Consider the following 18015-nt stretch of genomic DNA (forward strand, 5'->3'; position numbering starts at 1 on the left):
CTGACCATGTTGCCTCATCATTCCACACTAGAGTTTTTCCTAATGTCTCTCCTCAGCAGGAGGTAAATAGTTTTTACATTTTTGTAAAATAGTTTTTGTAACTATTTTGTAGAATAGTTTTTACATTTTTGCTTTTATTCTTTGAATTGTATAGGAAAGTAACAGGCATTATTTTTCTTTAAATTATATCTACAGAAATTATCACATGTAGATTTGAAGTTTTTGGTGTTTTGATTTTGTTCTTTTCTAATCAAATTAACACATCCATATCTACATATAGTTTTGGAAGCACACAAACACATTTGTAAGAAGTTACCGTAACAATTCTGTACCTAAGATTATTAAAGTAGCAGGAGTATCAGTACTATAATTTGTATATTTTGTACTTTACTCAGTTATTTAAATAGAACTAGAATAACATGTCTTCCATTTGTCAGAAATTCTGCAGTTTTCTTAGAATAATCTCATTACATAATTACATCAGTGCCATGGCTTTTCAGACTTGCCAGCACACCTTGGCTAAATACTTAAGTTATCTTAGAAGTGTTTCCTATTCCTGTGTATTCCACAGGAAGAGGAAAAGTTGCCTGAGTCTCTAGCTACTTCTTGTCCTCTTCCATTTAATTTTTTACTTGGGTAAAAAGTAAAGGTAAGTATATTTTTGTGGTAGCTTTGTAAATGTGTTTGGATTCAATTATAGAAAATAGCTGTTTTTAAACAAACTCTTAAGGAATATTAAATTTCCACAATTTTATAATGAGGAAATAACAGAAATATCTTTGAGGCTCATAACTGTAATTTGTTTATATTTGGACACCAAAAAATTAAGGACTTAAATAATTATCATGGCATTTCCTCATACGAATGTTCTAAACCAAGTGTTTCTTTTAAAAATCATTGCGAAAGAAAGACTGTATTCTGTCTTAACAGTGTATCTTCCCTTCACAGGGAACCTCTTTTTTAAGAACTAGCAGAATAACATATACTATGATCTGCCTGTTTTTCTTGTTCTTACCTCAGTAGAATTGAGAAAGATTGTATTTTCCATGTAATTCCTGTTTTTTCTTTTGTTAATTCTGAAAAACTGAATCATAATAAAAAAATACATTTGGTTTGAGTGTGGATTAAAAAATACTTTGGATTACCTAAGAGAAGTGATAAACTCTATTCTTTTTTTTTTTTAATTTTATTTATTTATCAGAGAGAGAGAGGGGAAGAGAGAGAGCACAGGCAGACAGAATGGCAGGCAGAGGCAGAGGGAGAAGCAGGCTCCCTGCTGAGCAAGGAGCCTGATGCGGGACTCGATCCCAGGACGCAGGGATCATGACCTGAGCCGAAGGCAGCTGCTTAACCAACTGAGCCACCCAGGCGTCCCGATAAACTCTATTCTTAATTTTTTCTAAAAAAAGTTGCCATACAGAGAATAATAAGGTGATGATTATTGCCAGAAGGAAGTGGGTGTAGGGCACTTGGGCAAAATGGGTGAAGGGGAGTGGGAGATATGGGCTTTAAGTTTGGGAATGAATAAATCACAGGAATAAAGGGACACGGCATAGGGAATATGGTCAGTGATATTGTAGTAGCACTGCATGGTGATAGATGGTAGCTATACTTGTAATGAGCATAGCATAATGTTTAAACAAGTTGAATCACTGTGTTGTATACCTGAAAGAAACTGACGTAACGTTGTGTGTCAGCTGTACTCAAAAAAAAGTTTTTAATTAAAGAATATACATGCAGATAAAAAAGATATTGAGGAGGATACATTTGATTAAATGGTTGTATCTATTACATATATTTGATTGCCTCAAAGAGTACTAGTACTTCAGAGAGTACTAGGTGCTGAAGGATATAGTGGCACAGAACAGACATGATTCTTGTTCTTACGGGATTTACTATCTAAATAGGCATGTACTCATTACATAATCACTCTTAAATATGGAATTCTAAATTATGTGCCCTGATGAAAATTTAGGGTACTGTAAGAGAACATAATGAAAGAGCTTGGGAATTGGGAAGTTTTCTCTTTGTAAAGGGACAGTTGATTTCTTGAAAATAGTAGGCATTAGGCTGATGGAGAGCAAGAAGAACACGATTGGAAGGAACATTGGATTTGAAGGTTCCAAAGTAGGAAAAATCTTGGCCAATTCAGAGAGTTGAAGGAAGGCAAGAATTTGCCAGATTGTAGTTGTGAGGAATTGGGGAGTAGAAAGAGATGGGAATGGACAGGTAGCCAAGGACTGTCTGCAGGGCCTTATATACTATGTTAAGGAGGTTTTTGGAATTTCTGTCAATATAGTAGGTAGTTATTGAGGGGGAGTGAATGACATCAGCTGCTTTTACATTTTAAGAGAAGAGGTAAAGAGATGAGAATGGTTTGGAAATGTGTAATAGCAATAGAGGTGGAGAGAAGTGAATAGGATTTGAGATTTCTTTGTAAGAATCATGGGGCCAAATGAAGAGTGGTACACTGGTAGTAAGAAGGACTGCAAATTTTCTGTTTTGAGCAGCTCAGTAGATACAGATGCCTTTTACTGAGTGGAGAAAAAAGATAACAGGAAGAGCAGACTTTGGTTTATGTTTTAAAATCCTTTATGGTATTGGTATCAGTCACACATGTTTTTGTTACTTGGTCAATGTTTGTAGGTGAGATTCTGGGATTAAACACTGGTTAAGGGTTTAGAAAATATTTCTTGTTTTGTAAGGTAATGAAGGATAAAAATGATAATAATTGAGAATTTATGAAATGAATAATTGAGAATTTATGAAATAAAGCATTTCTACTACTCAAAGATCAAAATGTTAATTTTATTTTATATCTGTTTTACTCTAGCCGTGTAGGACGCTCCAAACAAGCAGCTACTAAAGAAAATGATTCAAGTGAAGAAGTAGATGTGTTTCAGAGTAGCTCTCCTGTCAATGATGATATTCCACAGGAAGAAACAGAGGAAGAAGAAGTTTCTACAGTAAATGTATGTGTTTATTAGAGTACCGTGTATGATAATACAGAATATAGAATAGAGTTGGTAAATATTTTATAAGATACATATAGCACTTGCTCTTATAAGTCTAAGTATTTATTTGCTTTTCTTCATAGTTTGTATAGTTGTTTCATCTACCAGCTTGGAAAATTACAGAGTATCCTTTAAGGAATACTGAGACTTTCAGTGTGAATAATAGATTGAGCCTGGTGAAAGTATAAATATCAGGTTGAAAGCTGAACATAGAGAAGAACAAGTAGCTGTCTGATGTTACTTCAGGCATTTAAGGTGTACCTTGATTTTAGAGCACTCTTATATGTTAAATAGGCTGTGGTTTATGTTTCTTTTTTCTTGGGAGTTTCACAGTGAAAACTGGAAGTTAACCATATATGATAAAATCACATCTTTGAAATTTATAAAATTGTTAACAAACATTTCTTTTACAAAAGTGGAAATATGATTCTTCCTGAGATAATTTTTTTTTTAGGAATGGCTTTGTCAGTTAACACATCTTGAGTATTTCTCTTCGAAAGAAATACTGTTAACACATTTAAGTCAGGACTTTTCTCTTGATGATACACTAATGCTGAGTCTTTGGATCAGCACAGCCAGCCATCTTTATTTGAGAAACCTGTGTTCTGAGATGTAGTCCCAGAGCTGACCCCTCTGTGCTATTTAACATCAGCACTTCTCTCTGCATCAGGGTTCATTTATATGAAGGGGTTAAGACGACAGAAAAATATCTGAACTCTGTGGTCTCAAACTTGTTGGGCTTGTTTCTTAAAGTATTTTTTTTATTGTTTTGAGGGTAAAAATAAGGCTGATAAGTTCTCAGTGATTAATGTCTTCATCCAAAAAAAATTTTTTTAAACTACACCATAAATTAATTTTAATTAAAATCCTGTTCTGTTTATATTCCTCTTATTACCAGTCATTTTTGAACTAAAGTTTTATGCTTTCATTAGTATTTGCTAGTAAGTTGTAATATATCTGAACTTCAGATTATTTCTATGTATTTGATGATTGTTACAATCCACATTCAATAACGGTTTTCCCAGAAAAACAACTGTAAGCCTAAGTTCCTAAGGACCAAATGTTTTCTTTTACCATAGAAACATAAGTGAAAAAATATTTGCATTGTTTCTCTTACTGTTTCCATTGATTTCTGTTCATTTCTCTTTGAAATTATTAAATAGAAAAGTAAAATAGTTTTTCTTCTCTATCGTGGGAAAAACTATTTGTGGGCATTCGAATATTATATAAAGTCTAAATATGTGATGATGAGGTAGGAACTTAAAATAGGAGAACGGTTTCCAGTGAAGAAAAAGAAAACCAGGAACAGCTAAGAATAATTATTGGTTAAAAAATAATTAATTACTGCTATGTCTACTATTTTAATTAAACATCTGGTAATTTTCCTTTTAAGGTACGTCGGCGAAGTTCTAAAAGAGAAAGGCGATGAACAAATGTAATTAATAACTTAATGTGTGAAAGCTTTGAGAAGAAGCATTCTTTTGTCAAGCTTGAGGCTAAGTAAAGCCTTTGATGCACAAAGTGGGACTACCAGAGAGTGGACAGTTGGAACTTTCTTTGATGACCTCATGTGTTTGTGGTCACAGCGCTTTAGCCATACGCTTGGTGATAACATTGACTATGGAGTCTTGTGGAAGTGTGATGTGCGATGGCTATGTAGACATAAACTAAAGAAAAACTTGTAAATAGATTTTTTCCTTCCTCCCCTCCTCCCTCCCTCCCTCCCTCTATTCCTTCCTTCCATCTTTCCCTTCTCTTTCTTAATGTTTCTGACTTCTAAAGTGCTTGTATAGCTTTTATCGGCGGCTTTAAACTGACAGTACCCAGCTGTTTATTGGATCTATTGATTTGGAAAGAGTTTGTTAGGATAGATCTTAAGCAGTAATCTGTCAGTGTTTGTATTTGTATTCTCTGCAATTTTACTGTGAAAAAATTTTTTCAACAAATGGTGTCATTTTCTTGATGTCATTGTTTGTTGGAGAGTAAAATGGTCTCTTTCCCTTGTGTATCTTACCTAGTGTTTACTCCTAGGCACCCTTAATCTTCAGAGGTGCTAAATTGTCTGCCATTACACCTGAATAATGCCTCCAATGGGAGGACACCACACAAATTGTGAAATAGTCCTGAAGTTTGATTATTTTACACCTCAGTATTGGTCTCAGAATTTTCTGGCCTTTCGTGGCAATGAAAATTTTAAGAAAAGAGAGATTTAAAATATTTTAATTTTAAAGAGTGTGTTATAAAATAATGTACTGAATTCTTTATCCCATTTTATCATCATCCCTTTTCAGTTTTTATTAATCTACTGTATCAATAAAATTCTGTAATTTGAATTAGTTTTTAATAGTCTAGAATGTTATTGTGTATAGATATTTCCTTTTGAACATTATGTTCAGAAAATGCAAATTATTACACTATAATATAAAATCTGATATATACACATAGAAAAGTTCCAGTTCTCCATAACAGTGTAAAGTTAATCAGAAAGAAAAAATTTTATTGATGCAGTGTGTCTTTATAAAGCTGTTCTTGAAAGCAAGTGTTTTGTATTTTATATAGTGAGTTGCATGTTTATGAAAAAGTGCTGAAAATGGGATGTGCTCTTTTCTGTAAATTCATATTTAGCCATAGTATATGATAGATTGCCCCATAACATAGTTTTTCATCAAGAGTTTATTATTGTACTTTATTTTGGAGCCAAAAACTTGTTTTTGGGAGAGGGGGAGGGACTGGGTGGGAGTGATGTATCCAACTATCTGAGCTACTGTAGGTATCACAATCTTAAAAATTTTGAATGAAATTCCACTTCATCTAGATTGGGAGAAGTGGAAATTTATTTGGATTTAGGGCAGTTTTTTTTTTTTCTCCATCATAATCTGCAAAATATAGAAACAGATTACTTAAGTCAGTATCCTTTATACAGTTTGTAAACTGTATTTTGAACCAAAACATAAAAGTTACTATTTAATGCTTGCCTAAATTCATTGTAATATTTCAGGTGCTGTTCTTTTGTGTTTTTCCACAGTTAACATCAGAAAAGAAAATCATATCCTAACTTATTAAATTTATCACATTGAATAATGGAGCATTCTCATATAATACACCATTATGTTTAAGGTATATTTCCAAGATTGGTTATAATAGATGGGGGGATATAATAAAGAAGCTATTTTGGAAAATGACACTTTACTATTTTCCAATGTATATCACAATTGATGTGATTATTTTCCTTTTAAAGATTTCTTCATGTTTATGAAACGGCCTTTTATTTTTTAAAAAATGTTTTGAGTTGTGTCTTAATCTTTCAATATTTAACTGTTCTTCATTTCCAACAGTGCTGACACCAGTGATTATGGGAGGCTGCTGTATACAAGGCAGCTAATGTTGGACCAAGATGCATTGGTTTTTAACCGTTTCATGAGCTCAGTTCTCCCAAACACGCTATTTGTATCTCAGCAGTACAAAGGCATGTTTTTAAATCTATAAAATAAAGAATAAGGGATAGCTTTGTATTTTTGTCATTGACTAAATTGCACCGGAAATGTTTATGGAAGTATATCTTTAAGACCATTTTATAAAACATAATGAAAAAATGATTGTGGAGGATTTTTTATTTGCATGATCATAGTTAACCAAATTTCATTGCACATTAATTCTGTACATTAGTTCACAAAAAATGTTCATTGTAGATTTTGTTTAATGCCAGTAAGTCTGTGATTTTACAACTTGTCTGTTCACTTTTGGGGAGGATTATGATGTAAATTTTCCATTTTTCTGTAGAAAAATAGGTGCAATAATGATCAAAGTTTTGATGTCCTGAGTCTTCATCTTAGGGTATTATTTTTATTATTATGTTTAAACTTAACACTTCATGTGCTAATATTTGGAGAGCCACATACTATAACTAAAGTAAAATTAAGTATGTATACAATAATTGCTAACAGTGGTTAGCAAACTCTTCAGTGATAATGTTCATTTTGAAAAATGTGTACTGTATAAAATAAAGAAAATATTTTAACTCACTATAACAAATTCCATTATGAAAATCTTACGATTCTTCAGTGAGGTTGTCTTGCTGCCCTCTGTAGCAAGTTCACTTAATCTACATTATAATAAGATTTCTTGCTGCAGTGCAACAGGAAGCTTTTTTTCAGTGATCTCCACTGTATATGTAAATTACAAATGTGGCTGTAAAACTTGTTCCAGGTATTAAAGGTTAAATTACTTTCTGTATCTTCTTACAACTTGTAAGTTTGATTTTTCAGCTTTCCTTTTGCCCACTTGAAGAATGTCAGGAATTTAAGAATTTGTTTAACTAAGGTCTATCTCCCTTACCACAGAGTATTATGTCACCATAATGAACAATTGGTATTTAGACAGATAACCAATTTCAGACACATTTTTGGATTTTCTGTGAAGTTGAATAAACATGAAACCTAATATGTAATTGTATTATTTTATTTATGTGATTCTATATATATATATATATATATATATATATATATATTTAAATATGTTTACTAAAGGCACATTTTGATGGCTTTTTATTTTGAAGCCTTTGTTGCATGAAAAGGAAATGTATTTCCTAGTAACATTTTTTCCAAACTTTTTGTTTAAGCTTCTCATATAAAATTTTGGGTAACAAGGATTCCTAAGTGCTAGTTAAGTTAAAGAATCTCATAACTGAAGAAAATAAATGTATCATAGAAGCTTTAAAAGTAAGCACTGAGAATGTAAGTTCCTACTGGCACTTTTATTTGTTTGTTCAGCAAATATTGATGGAGTACTTACTATGTGTTAGGCTAGTTACAGAGGATCAAGTGTGATCTAGATGGAGTAAGTCCCTGCCCTTGCAGAGCTTACATTCTCCACAAGGGGGTGGGGGAATAAGGAAAAAATAATTAAATATGTAATATAATGTCAGATTGTGAAAAGTGTGGTGAATGTAAAAAAGAAAGGCAAGATAGATAGTAGAAATGATTGGGAGGAGAAGCTATTTTGTATACTTTGGAGCTGTGTTACTCAGTACATAAACTATAGGGTTATTATGCCTTTATGATGAAGTTATACTTTTATAATTATAAAATGTCACTTGATATCTGTGCAAATACTTCATGCCTACTTGGTCTGATATTAATATAGCCGTACCAGTTTTGTTTTGTTTGCATGACAAAGCTTCTTCCGTCCTTTTATTTTTGACCTATTTACATATATATTTATGTTTAAAGTATGTGTTATGTTAACATTTTATACTTTCATCTTGTTCTTTTATCTAGTCTTGGAATCTTTGTTCTTTAGAGTGTTTAGACTGTTTTGGTATAATTACTGATGCAGTAGGTTTTAAATCTTGCTGTCTTTTTTGCCATCTTTTCTTTATTCCATTATCTGCTCCTTTTCCAACCTTCTTTTGACTCAGGTATTATTGACTTTGAGCAATGTGGGGATTAAGGGTGCCAATCCCCACACAGTTGAAAATCCACATAGAACTTTTGAGTCCCCAAAAACTTAAATACTGATAGCCTACTGTTGACCAAGAACCTCACTAATAGCATAGTTGATTAACACATATCTTGTATGTTGAATGTATTAGATACTGTATTCTTAAAGTAAGCTAGAGAAAAGAAATTGTTATTAAGAAAATCATAAAGAAAATTATTCCACTGTGCTCTATAAAAAAAGAACCTTGCTCAAACTCTTGTTGTTCAAGGATCATCTGTACTTTTTACTCTCTCTCTTTGCTTTTTAGTTATGCTTGGTTGTATTATTTTTCTGTGGTACCCTACAGATTACAGTATCTGTGCTTGGCTTATTATAGTCTGTGTTATTTTAATGCTTTTACTACCTTCTGAACAGTTCAAGAACTTTAAAATGGCTCAACTCCATTTGTTGCCTCCCTATTCTTTGTGCTATAGTTTTCATATTTTTTTTTTGTGGTTATAAATCCCATAATATCATTACTTTAAATAGTGTTCTTTCTTGTTTACATATACATTTTCTCTTTGCTATTTTTTTTTTTATAGTTTTGTGCTGTCATCTTAATTCCTTTTCTGTCAGCCTGAGGAACTTCTTTTAGTATTGCTTATAGTGCACGGCTTGTGGCAGTTAACTCAGCATTTGTTTGAAAGGTCTTTATCACACCTTCATTTTGAAGAATATTTTCTTTGGATACAGAATTCTAGATTGGCACTTATATTTATTTGGCAGTTTGAAACTTCGCATTCCATTTTCTTCCAGTTTTCATATTTTCTGTTGCAAAGCAGCTGAAAATCTTTGCTCCTTGTAGGTCCATTATCTTTTTCCTGGCTTTTAGGATTTCCTCTTTGTTTTTAGCAGTTTGCTGTGGTGGGCCTACTTACGGTTTTCATTTTATTTATCTTGCTTGGGGTTTACTGAGCTCTGGAATCTACATGTTGATATATTCTATCAGTTTTTTAAAATTCTTGGTCATTATCCTTTCACATATTACTTCTATTCTATTATCACTTCTTTCTTTCTGACACTCAAATTATAAATATGTTGTACTGTGTATGCCCTGTGTACTCTTCATTTTCTTCCCTTTCTTTCTGCTCTTGTTCTCTTTATGTGCTTCAGTTTGGATATTTTCAACTGATACATCTTCAGATTTGCCAATCTTGTGTTCTGCCTTGTGCAGGCTTCCATTTAGCCCATCCAATTAGTTAATTTCAGATACTGAATTTTTTAGTTTTAGAATGTCCAGTTGATTATATTTGATAGATTTCATTTCTCTGTTGAAAGTCCCTTTACTCTCTTTTCCCTCTTAACAGTGCTGGCAGAGATTTGAATTATATAACCAACTCCAACATCTGACTCATCTGTGGATCTTAACCTATTACCTGATTTTTCTTTCTTATTAGTCACATTTTTCCTGATCATATTTCTTTCTCCCTGTATCTAGGGCTTGTATTTTTTTTCTTTTATGTAGGACAGTTTATATAAAAGAACTGAAGGATTGATGTTGATATGATTTTTTTTTCCCCCCAAGAGAGGATTTACCTTAGAGATCGCTTACCACAATCTGTGGAGTTGGTCTTGGGATATAGCTTTAGTTAGACTCAGTCCACTTGTTTCAAAAGTCTTAAGGGTAAGACTTGTATTATGTATGACCAGCCTTTTCCTTTGGCACACCAAGACTATAGGAGATTTCATTCTGCCTTTCTAGCCCAACCTCTCCGCAGGAGGACTATTTTATATAGGATAGTCAAAGAAGATTCTTTGAAAAGGTGACATCTGAGCATGGACTTCTATTATGTGAGGGATCAAGCACTATGAATACCTGGGGGAAAAGTATTACATGTCGAAGGAAGAGTAAGTGCAAAAGTCCTTAGGGAAGAATGAACTTGAGTGTATCAGTAATTTCAAGGAGGCATGTGTTCTTGATGTGAAAGTGACCACAGGATAAATGGGTAGGAGGGAAAGTCAGGAGATTTTGAAGACCCAGATCATATTTGTATGTCTGTCAGGGGTTGTGTTTAGAATTTGATGGTAATCTGTCGTAGGACTTGGAGTAGGAGAGTGACAAGAACTGGACTTTTTGTTGCTGCTGTTGTTAATTTGAAAAAATACAATTGAGAGGCACCTGGATGGCTCAGGTCATGATCTCAGGGTCCTGGGATTGAACCCCACATCAGGCTCCCTGCTCCTTGGGGAGCCTGTTCCTCCCTCTCCACTGCTAATGCTGTCTCTGAAGTAAATAAAATCTTTAAAAATAGAAATAAAATAATTTTTTTAAATGCCATTGACCCATGAACAAAGCAAGGTTAGGGGTTGTTGATATGATTTTTTTCCTCCCAAGAGAGGATTTGGCACCCCCCTGCCCCCCCAAAAGTGAAAACTTGTGTATAACTTTTTAGTCCCCCCACATTTAACTACTAATAGCCTATTGTTAAGTGGAAAGCCTCACTGGTAATAGCTGATTAACACATATTTTGTATGTTCTATGTATTATATAGTGTATTCTTACAATAGAGTAAGAAAAAAATGTTGTTAAGAAAATTATAAAGAAGAGAAAATACATTTATAGTACTGAATGTATAGGGGGAAAAAATCTATGTATAAAGTTGACCTACACAGTTGAAACCTGTGTCACTCAGGGGTCGGCTGTTCTTGAAACCTGTATCACTCAGGGGTCAGCTGTTCTTGCAACTCAACATGTCCACAGTATGGAATACATAACCTTTCCTTCCTGTATCTGGTCATCTTTCTATATCTGAAAATAGAACTAGCATTATTGAAAGCATATAAATGGCATTATTGAAAGCATATAAAATGCTTCAGGCTGAGATCTTAGAAAGTGGTGGATAAAAATATAAATCTCATTTATTGTACATAATTTATATTCTTTTTTATTTTAAGAGAGCATGAGCCAGGGTGAGGGGAGGGGCAAAGAGAGAATCAAGCAGGCTTCATGCCCAGCGCAGAGCCCAACATAGGGCTCAGTCTCACGACCCTGAGATCATGACCTGAGCCAAAATCAAGAGGCTTAACCAACTGAGCCACCCAGGTGCCCCCATAATTTACATTCTTGAGCTAATGTGTTTAACTGGGCTCACAATATAATCTGCATTATGGCCCTTGGATGCTTATAGTTTTGCATAAAAATCTTGGGTGAAAAATTATCAGAGAGAAGGTAATACAGTTAACACCTTATAGATGATGTGTCAATGTTTGGGGGTTGGTGCATACCAGATTGGTTCGTTTGGGAACCACGAGACCCGTTTGGCTTAGATGGAGAACTTTGAGTTGTGGTTGGGTAGTGGGGAGATACTTTGCACATGTAGTTTGAGGGAACATTGGGTAGGGCTTCGAATTCTAAAGCCAGCTAAGGGAGCTACTGATGACTTTCAGAGCAAGAGAATAAAAATACAAACTTAAGACATTTAACATGACGGCTTTAAAAAAGAGTGTGTAATACCGTTAAGGGGCTTTAAACAGAGGGTCCAGTTAGTTAACTGTAATATAAGAAGATTAGCTTACTAGTTTCCTCTGTAGAAGCAATTACCTGTCTTTAAGATTCAAACCATTCATACTGGGAAATTGTTAGAACTGAGTTCTACCATTATTCAGATAGACAACATTCACATTAACAGGTAAACATTTTTGTTTTTATTTAAAAATTAACACAGGGATTTCCTAAATACTTTCCTATAAAAGGAAGTCAAAACAACACAGACATTCAGAGCAAAATATGTTCACTAGATCAGGATTTCAGTCTGTCATACTTTCTCATGCCTATATACATATTATCTTTTATTTTTATGTAAGCGTGATCATATTATACCTTTCTACAACTTTCTCCTCTACTTAATATTCTTATAAGGCTATCAGAACATAGGGGTTTATCTCACCCTTTTAACAACTGCCATGATTTACTTAACTATTCTGTTGGGCATTTAGGTTATTTACATTTTTCACTGTTAGAAACAATGCAGTAAATTATCATCTCTGTGTATCTCTGTGCTAAGGTGCCAGGTTTCCTGTAAGAAATAGATTCCTATGCAGAGAATTGTGATGTTCCTTTACATTACAAATTCTTCCCAGTTGCTTTCTGAAAAGTGTACCAATTAATGCTTTTTAATTTTTTGTCAGTCCAGTGGTTACAGAATTAATTTGTTTTCATTTTCATTTCTCCAATTACAAATGAAACCATATTGTTGCATAGGTTTTCATTTGGGTTATTTCTGTTCCATGAATTACTTGTTCATATTCTTTGCCAATTTTTCTATTTAGTATGGGTTTTTTTGTTTGTTTTTTAAATCACTGCTATCTTTAGGTTAAAAGGGAGGAGGTAGGGATGGGTTATGGACTCTAGCCACACTGTTTTACATTTCCTTATAAAAAGGTACTCTGTTTGAGCTAGCATAGAGTAGTCTGGGGTTTCACTTTCAGCAATTTCAGCTGCCTGCAGTCACGTGTGGTCCGGAAGCAGGTGATCCTCCTGAAGTATTGTCAGACACTTAGTAGTAGCCTCGTGCTGTCACGGTGCCTGCATCATTCACCTCACTTCATCTCATCACATAAGCATTTTATCATCTCACATCATCCTAACAAGAAGAGTGAGTCCACTGGGAATATCAATAAGATATTTTGAGAGAGACCACATTCACATAATTTTTATTTCAATACACTTATAATTGTTTATCAGTAGTTATTGTTAATCTCTTACAATGCCTAATTTATAAATTAAACTATACCATAGGTATGTATGTATGTATATGGAAAAAACATAATGTATATCTAGGGTTCGGTCTATCCACATCAGGCATCCTCTGGGGGTCTTAGAATGTACCCTGCTGTGGATATGGGGGGCTGCTGTGTGTGCTCAAAGTGGGCTTACCATCTTTCTTTACTTGTTCTCACAATATTCTCTTGCTTATTAAATATGTAGAAGATACCTTCTAGTGAGTCACTTATCCTTAAGTGTTTTAAAATGGTATTTTATGTCCTATAATACAGAAGCTTTTCCCCTTTGTAAGCTCAAATCTATATTTTTCATTATGGGTTTTGTGCGAACTATAAGATTTTGAAAATACTTTCCTGTTTTCTTCTAATACTTAAGGTTTGTTACAAAAATACTTAAGGTTTGTTTTTTGTTTTTGTTTTTGTTTTTACATCATTTAATCCATCTGGGGACTATTTTTGTATATTGTGCATGATTGTGGTGTAACTTAATTTTCTCGTAAGCATATAGTTACTTTTCTTAACACAGTTTATTGTATAGTTTCTCTTCTGTCCTGGTTTGAGATGCCACAGGTGTAATGAACTTAATCTCTTTATCTACCTGGATCTCTGTACATTCCTGTCACAACATGTAATGTAAATACTATACCTATGTAACATGTTTTTATATTTGGTTTGAAAATTTTTCCTAAGTTTTAATGTGTCGTATTATTCCTGGCTATTCTTGTTTTCTCTTCCTTAAAATACCAACATCTTTATAATAATACTGAGTCTGCTCACTGAGATAGGTTTTTTTAAACAGGCTTCTGTTCAATACAACTTTATTATTTTCTTCATAAGACTAGACTTTGCATCTTTCAGAAAAATATTTTATGCAGTTTAGTGTCATTCAAATATTATTATTATCATTCTTTTATTTTCTAATTGGTTATGCCCACTATGTTGTTTTTCAGCTACTTTCCTGAATTTGTATTGGTTTTAATAGTTTTTCATTTAATTCTCTTGGATTTGTTAGATAGATAAGAGCTCTCCAAAGATTTTTGTCAGTATTATTTCAAATCGTGCTGATACTTATATATCATGTTTTTCTGGTCTTATTGTGTTTATTGGCACCTCTAGAGTGCTGTTAAATAGAAAGCATCTTGCTTTTTTCCAGTTTAAGAAAGTTTATATTTCTGTTTAATTAGGACTGTTAAAAAAATAAAATTTGGAGTGTGTATTCGGTTTGCATAACAGTTTATGGTTTTTAAAAATATATAATTACTAATATAATGAGTTATGTATACAGTCATCTTTGCTTTGGTAGGATTAACCGAGCTTGGCTTGGTCTTGCTGCCAAGTATGCTAACATGTTACTTAATATTCTTATATTCATGTTGAGCAGCAAGGTTTGTTTATAATTGCCTTTGTTATGTTATCCTTATTTGAGTATTGGATAAGGGGTTTTGCCAGCCTTCTAGAATTAGTTGAAAAGCAAATTGTATTTTTCTGTGAAACGATTTATATAACATAGAAGTTATTTACTTCCTGAAATCTTGATAGATCTTACATTTAAATTGTACATGGTGCCTTTTTAAATTTTATTTTTAAAAATTCCAAGTTAAAAATATTCCAGACATCCAGGAAACAATACAGTAGACCATCATGATCTCATTCTCCAAGTTAAAAGATGTTAACTCTTTACTATATTTTTCTCACTTCTAACACTCCCTCCACCTCCAATATATACACATGTTTTCTCCTCTCCCTGTGAGTGAGCAGCAAAATCTCTCAGGAATGTTTACCAATCAATGTTGCAATGCTTCTTTATTGCGTTTTAAGAATAAACATTCCATAATTATGTCACAGATGCTATGGAGTGTTTGAATTTACATTTGCCCCCTTCATGGGGAAGATATGCTCATTTTTACTATATGTGCTATGCAAAAGCTGCATCCTTCCTTTGTTTTTAATAAGAAATAAGATATTAAAAGGTGTGGCTAAGGCTTATAACCTCTTTTGCCTTTTTTACTAACAGATAACTATGCTGATAATAATGTGGGTCTTTCCCTGAGTGTTTTCATCCTCATTTTACACGTGTATTTTAAAAAAACTACATGGGATTATTTTATGTTTTTAAATAATATGGAAAAAAGCCCATTGTATCTATAATCTTAAAACCTGCTATTTTTCACCCAGTACTGCGTCTTTGAGATATAGCCATGTCAATACCTGTTAATCTTTCCATTTTTTCACAATATAGTCCCTGAAGTTGGTATGCTGCTTAAATCAGTAATGTCTTAAAATTGGCAGCATTTGTTTCTTAATGACAAAATAATGGTGTACCTTAAAATTGATGTCATCTAAGATTTGATTAAATCCTGTAGTTAATTCCTCTTAATTGCTTTTGTAAAGCATTCTGTTGTTTGAATATAGCACAGTTAATCCATTATAAAACAGTTAATCATTTATCTTGTTGGTAATCAGATATTTTGCACTTGCACTATTACAAACTATTACCAAAGTGAACAAGCATCCTTCCTTCATAAAACAACCATTCTGAATGGAAATGCTGAATTTAATGAATATGGATATGCTACTTTTATATATTGCCAAACCGCATTCCAAAGTAGTTGTATTACTTTATATTCCCACCAAGGATGCATAAGAGATTTTGTTTGCTTTTCATTTTTAGACTTGTATCCATTTGAAATTAACTTTGTGTTTGCTGTGAGTTAGGGGTCTTATTTTTTTACAAATGCATAGCCATTCACCTCAACATTATTACTTAGTAGTTGATTCTTTCTACTTTTATTTAAATGCCATATCTGTCATATACCAAGTGACAGTGTATTAAAAACTGTATTTATAATGTTTCTAGGCTCCCTTTTGTGTTCCATTAGTGTATGTATATACTCCAAAAACCAGTGTATTTTCATATTCTAGTTTTGTAGAAAGGCATCTCCCCTGTTAATACTCCTCAAAATTGTCTTCACTTTTGTCTTTTCACATGTCCTCATGAATTTTAAAATCAGTTTGGTAAATTCTGGGAGAAGTTCTTAGGATTTTTCAAATTGCATTTAATTTTTTTTTTTAAGTTTATTTTGGAGAGAATGACCATCCTGTTGATACTGAATCTTCCCACCCATGAATAGAGTCAGGTGGTGGTTGTCTGTCTTCTATATCAGTAAAGTGGTATGTAACAGTCATGCAAATTGTATCTTTCCTTAAAATTGCTCTTTCTAATTGTTTGTTGCTGGTGGATAAAACACTAGTTTCATCTACCTTTACTCCTTTACCATGAGTCCTTTGAGGCCTAAGCCAAAGCTTTTTTTAGAAGCTGAAGCTCTTATTATCTTTTTAGCCTCTTTTATGGTTGTTTAATACAAGTTTTTCACTTTTTCTTAAAGTGAAGTTGTGTTAACCCATATTTTCTTTGGTAATTGTGAATGGATTTTAAAATTTCTTGGTAAAAGTTTGTAATGGGTTATTTTATTTTATACATCTCTTCAGCAGCTCTATGTATTTTTTTTTTTTCTTGACTCAAAAGTCTTTGGCATCTCTTGTTTTTCCTCTGTCACTGGATTTCACTGAAGTTTTCTAAGAACCAGCTTTTGGTTTTATTTTTTTAATTTTTATCTATCATTATACTGGTTTTTTTTCCATTTTATTTCTTTTCAGTGTTCCAGCTTTTGGTTTTATTGATTGTTTTTTGTTGTTGCTTGTTATTTTTGTAATTTCTACGACAATCTTCATTTCTTCTTTCAACTGTACTTGAATTTATTTTAGTTCTTCTTTTCATCTCTTGAGTTGTATTCTTGGTTCATGTACCTTTAGTCTCTTTTGTTTTCTAATATAGACATTCTAAGTACTGCTTGATTACATTTCAAGGGATTTCTGTTTTGCTTTTTTGTAGTATTTCCCTTATTACTCCTTTCTAAATAGTTTATAATTTTAGTTTTGATGCTTAAGCTAGTGGTTTTTTATTTTCTCCCAGAGGACTTTTAAAAAATTCTGAACAGATAGGTTTGAAAGTGGGGGAGTGTTTTTATTTTGTTATCTTTTTAAAATATTCAATTTAAATATGGGCCAAGAATGATACTTGCGTGATTTTGCATCTTGCTCTGTATTGGGAGATTTTTGCTTGTGCGTTTCCATACATGTCTGAAAAGAAGGTTTGCCCACAGTATGTTAGGTACTAAATTCTATAAATGAATGTGTGTTTTAGATTGAGCTTATTTGTTGGATTATTTAAATTTTTATATATTATTTTTCTTGTCTGGCAAACCTGTTGGTTTAAAAGATAGTTTTGTTATCCCCCATAAATGTGAATATGTCATTTTTCGTTGTATCAGCTTTTACTTTATATATATCAAAGTTATGATAGAGGGTCTGTGACTGATACATATCCTTGATGGATTGTACCATTTCAACAGTATAAAATACATTTTCCCCCTTTAATGCTTTGCTTGAATTCTGTTTGATTTTAATCTTGCTATACTTTTTGATAGTATTCGATACCTCTTTTATCCAACTTCCCTGCATCATTTTGTTTTATGCCTGATTTTGAAAAAACATATAGCTCTCTTTATTATTTCTTTATTTTCCTCCATTTTCTCTATTCTATTTCTGGAGTTCTTTTTACATTTCTAGAGCTTTTCAAGTTGTCTTCCACATCTCATCTTTTTCCTTGCAGTACGTATTTCCAATATGTGTCTTGGGCTATGGTTCTTCCTAAAGATTTGTCTTTTCTTTCTCAAGTCTTTCAAAATTTCTATATTTCTTTTTTTTGTCATACTGTAGATTTATCTGCAGTGTGTGTGTG

At 32.8% G+C, this 18015-nt stretch overlaps 1 protein-coding gene across 5 annotated transcripts in view; it reads left to right on the forward strand.

Annotated features, from left to right (window-relative positions):
* The window catches only part of PDS5B (PDS5 cohesin associated factor B), a 204461-nt gene extending 197007 nt beyond the window's left edge, over positions 1 to 7454 (forward strand). For all 5 annotated transcript variants that reach the window (XM_059378326.1, XM_059378327.1, XM_059378330.1 and 2 more), the window contains 2 exons: positions 2834 to 2972; positions 4408 to 7454. In XM_059378326.1, the coding sequence (XP_059234309.1) occupies positions 2834 to 2972; positions 4408 to 4443 (175 nt within the window). In that variant the 3' untranslated portion in view covers positions 4444 to 7454. The remainder of the gene's footprint in view (positions 1 to 2833; positions 2973 to 4407) is intronic.
* Positions 7455 to 18015: the final 10561 nt, after the last annotated feature.

The sequence above is a fragment of the Mustela nigripes genome, chromosome 15 (genome assembly GCF_022355385.1).
Source record: "Mustela nigripes isolate SB6536 chromosome 15, MUSNIG.SB6536, whole genome shotgun sequence".
Lineage (NCBI taxonomy): Eukaryota > Metazoa > Chordata > Mammalia > Carnivora > Mustelidae > Mustela > Mustela nigripes.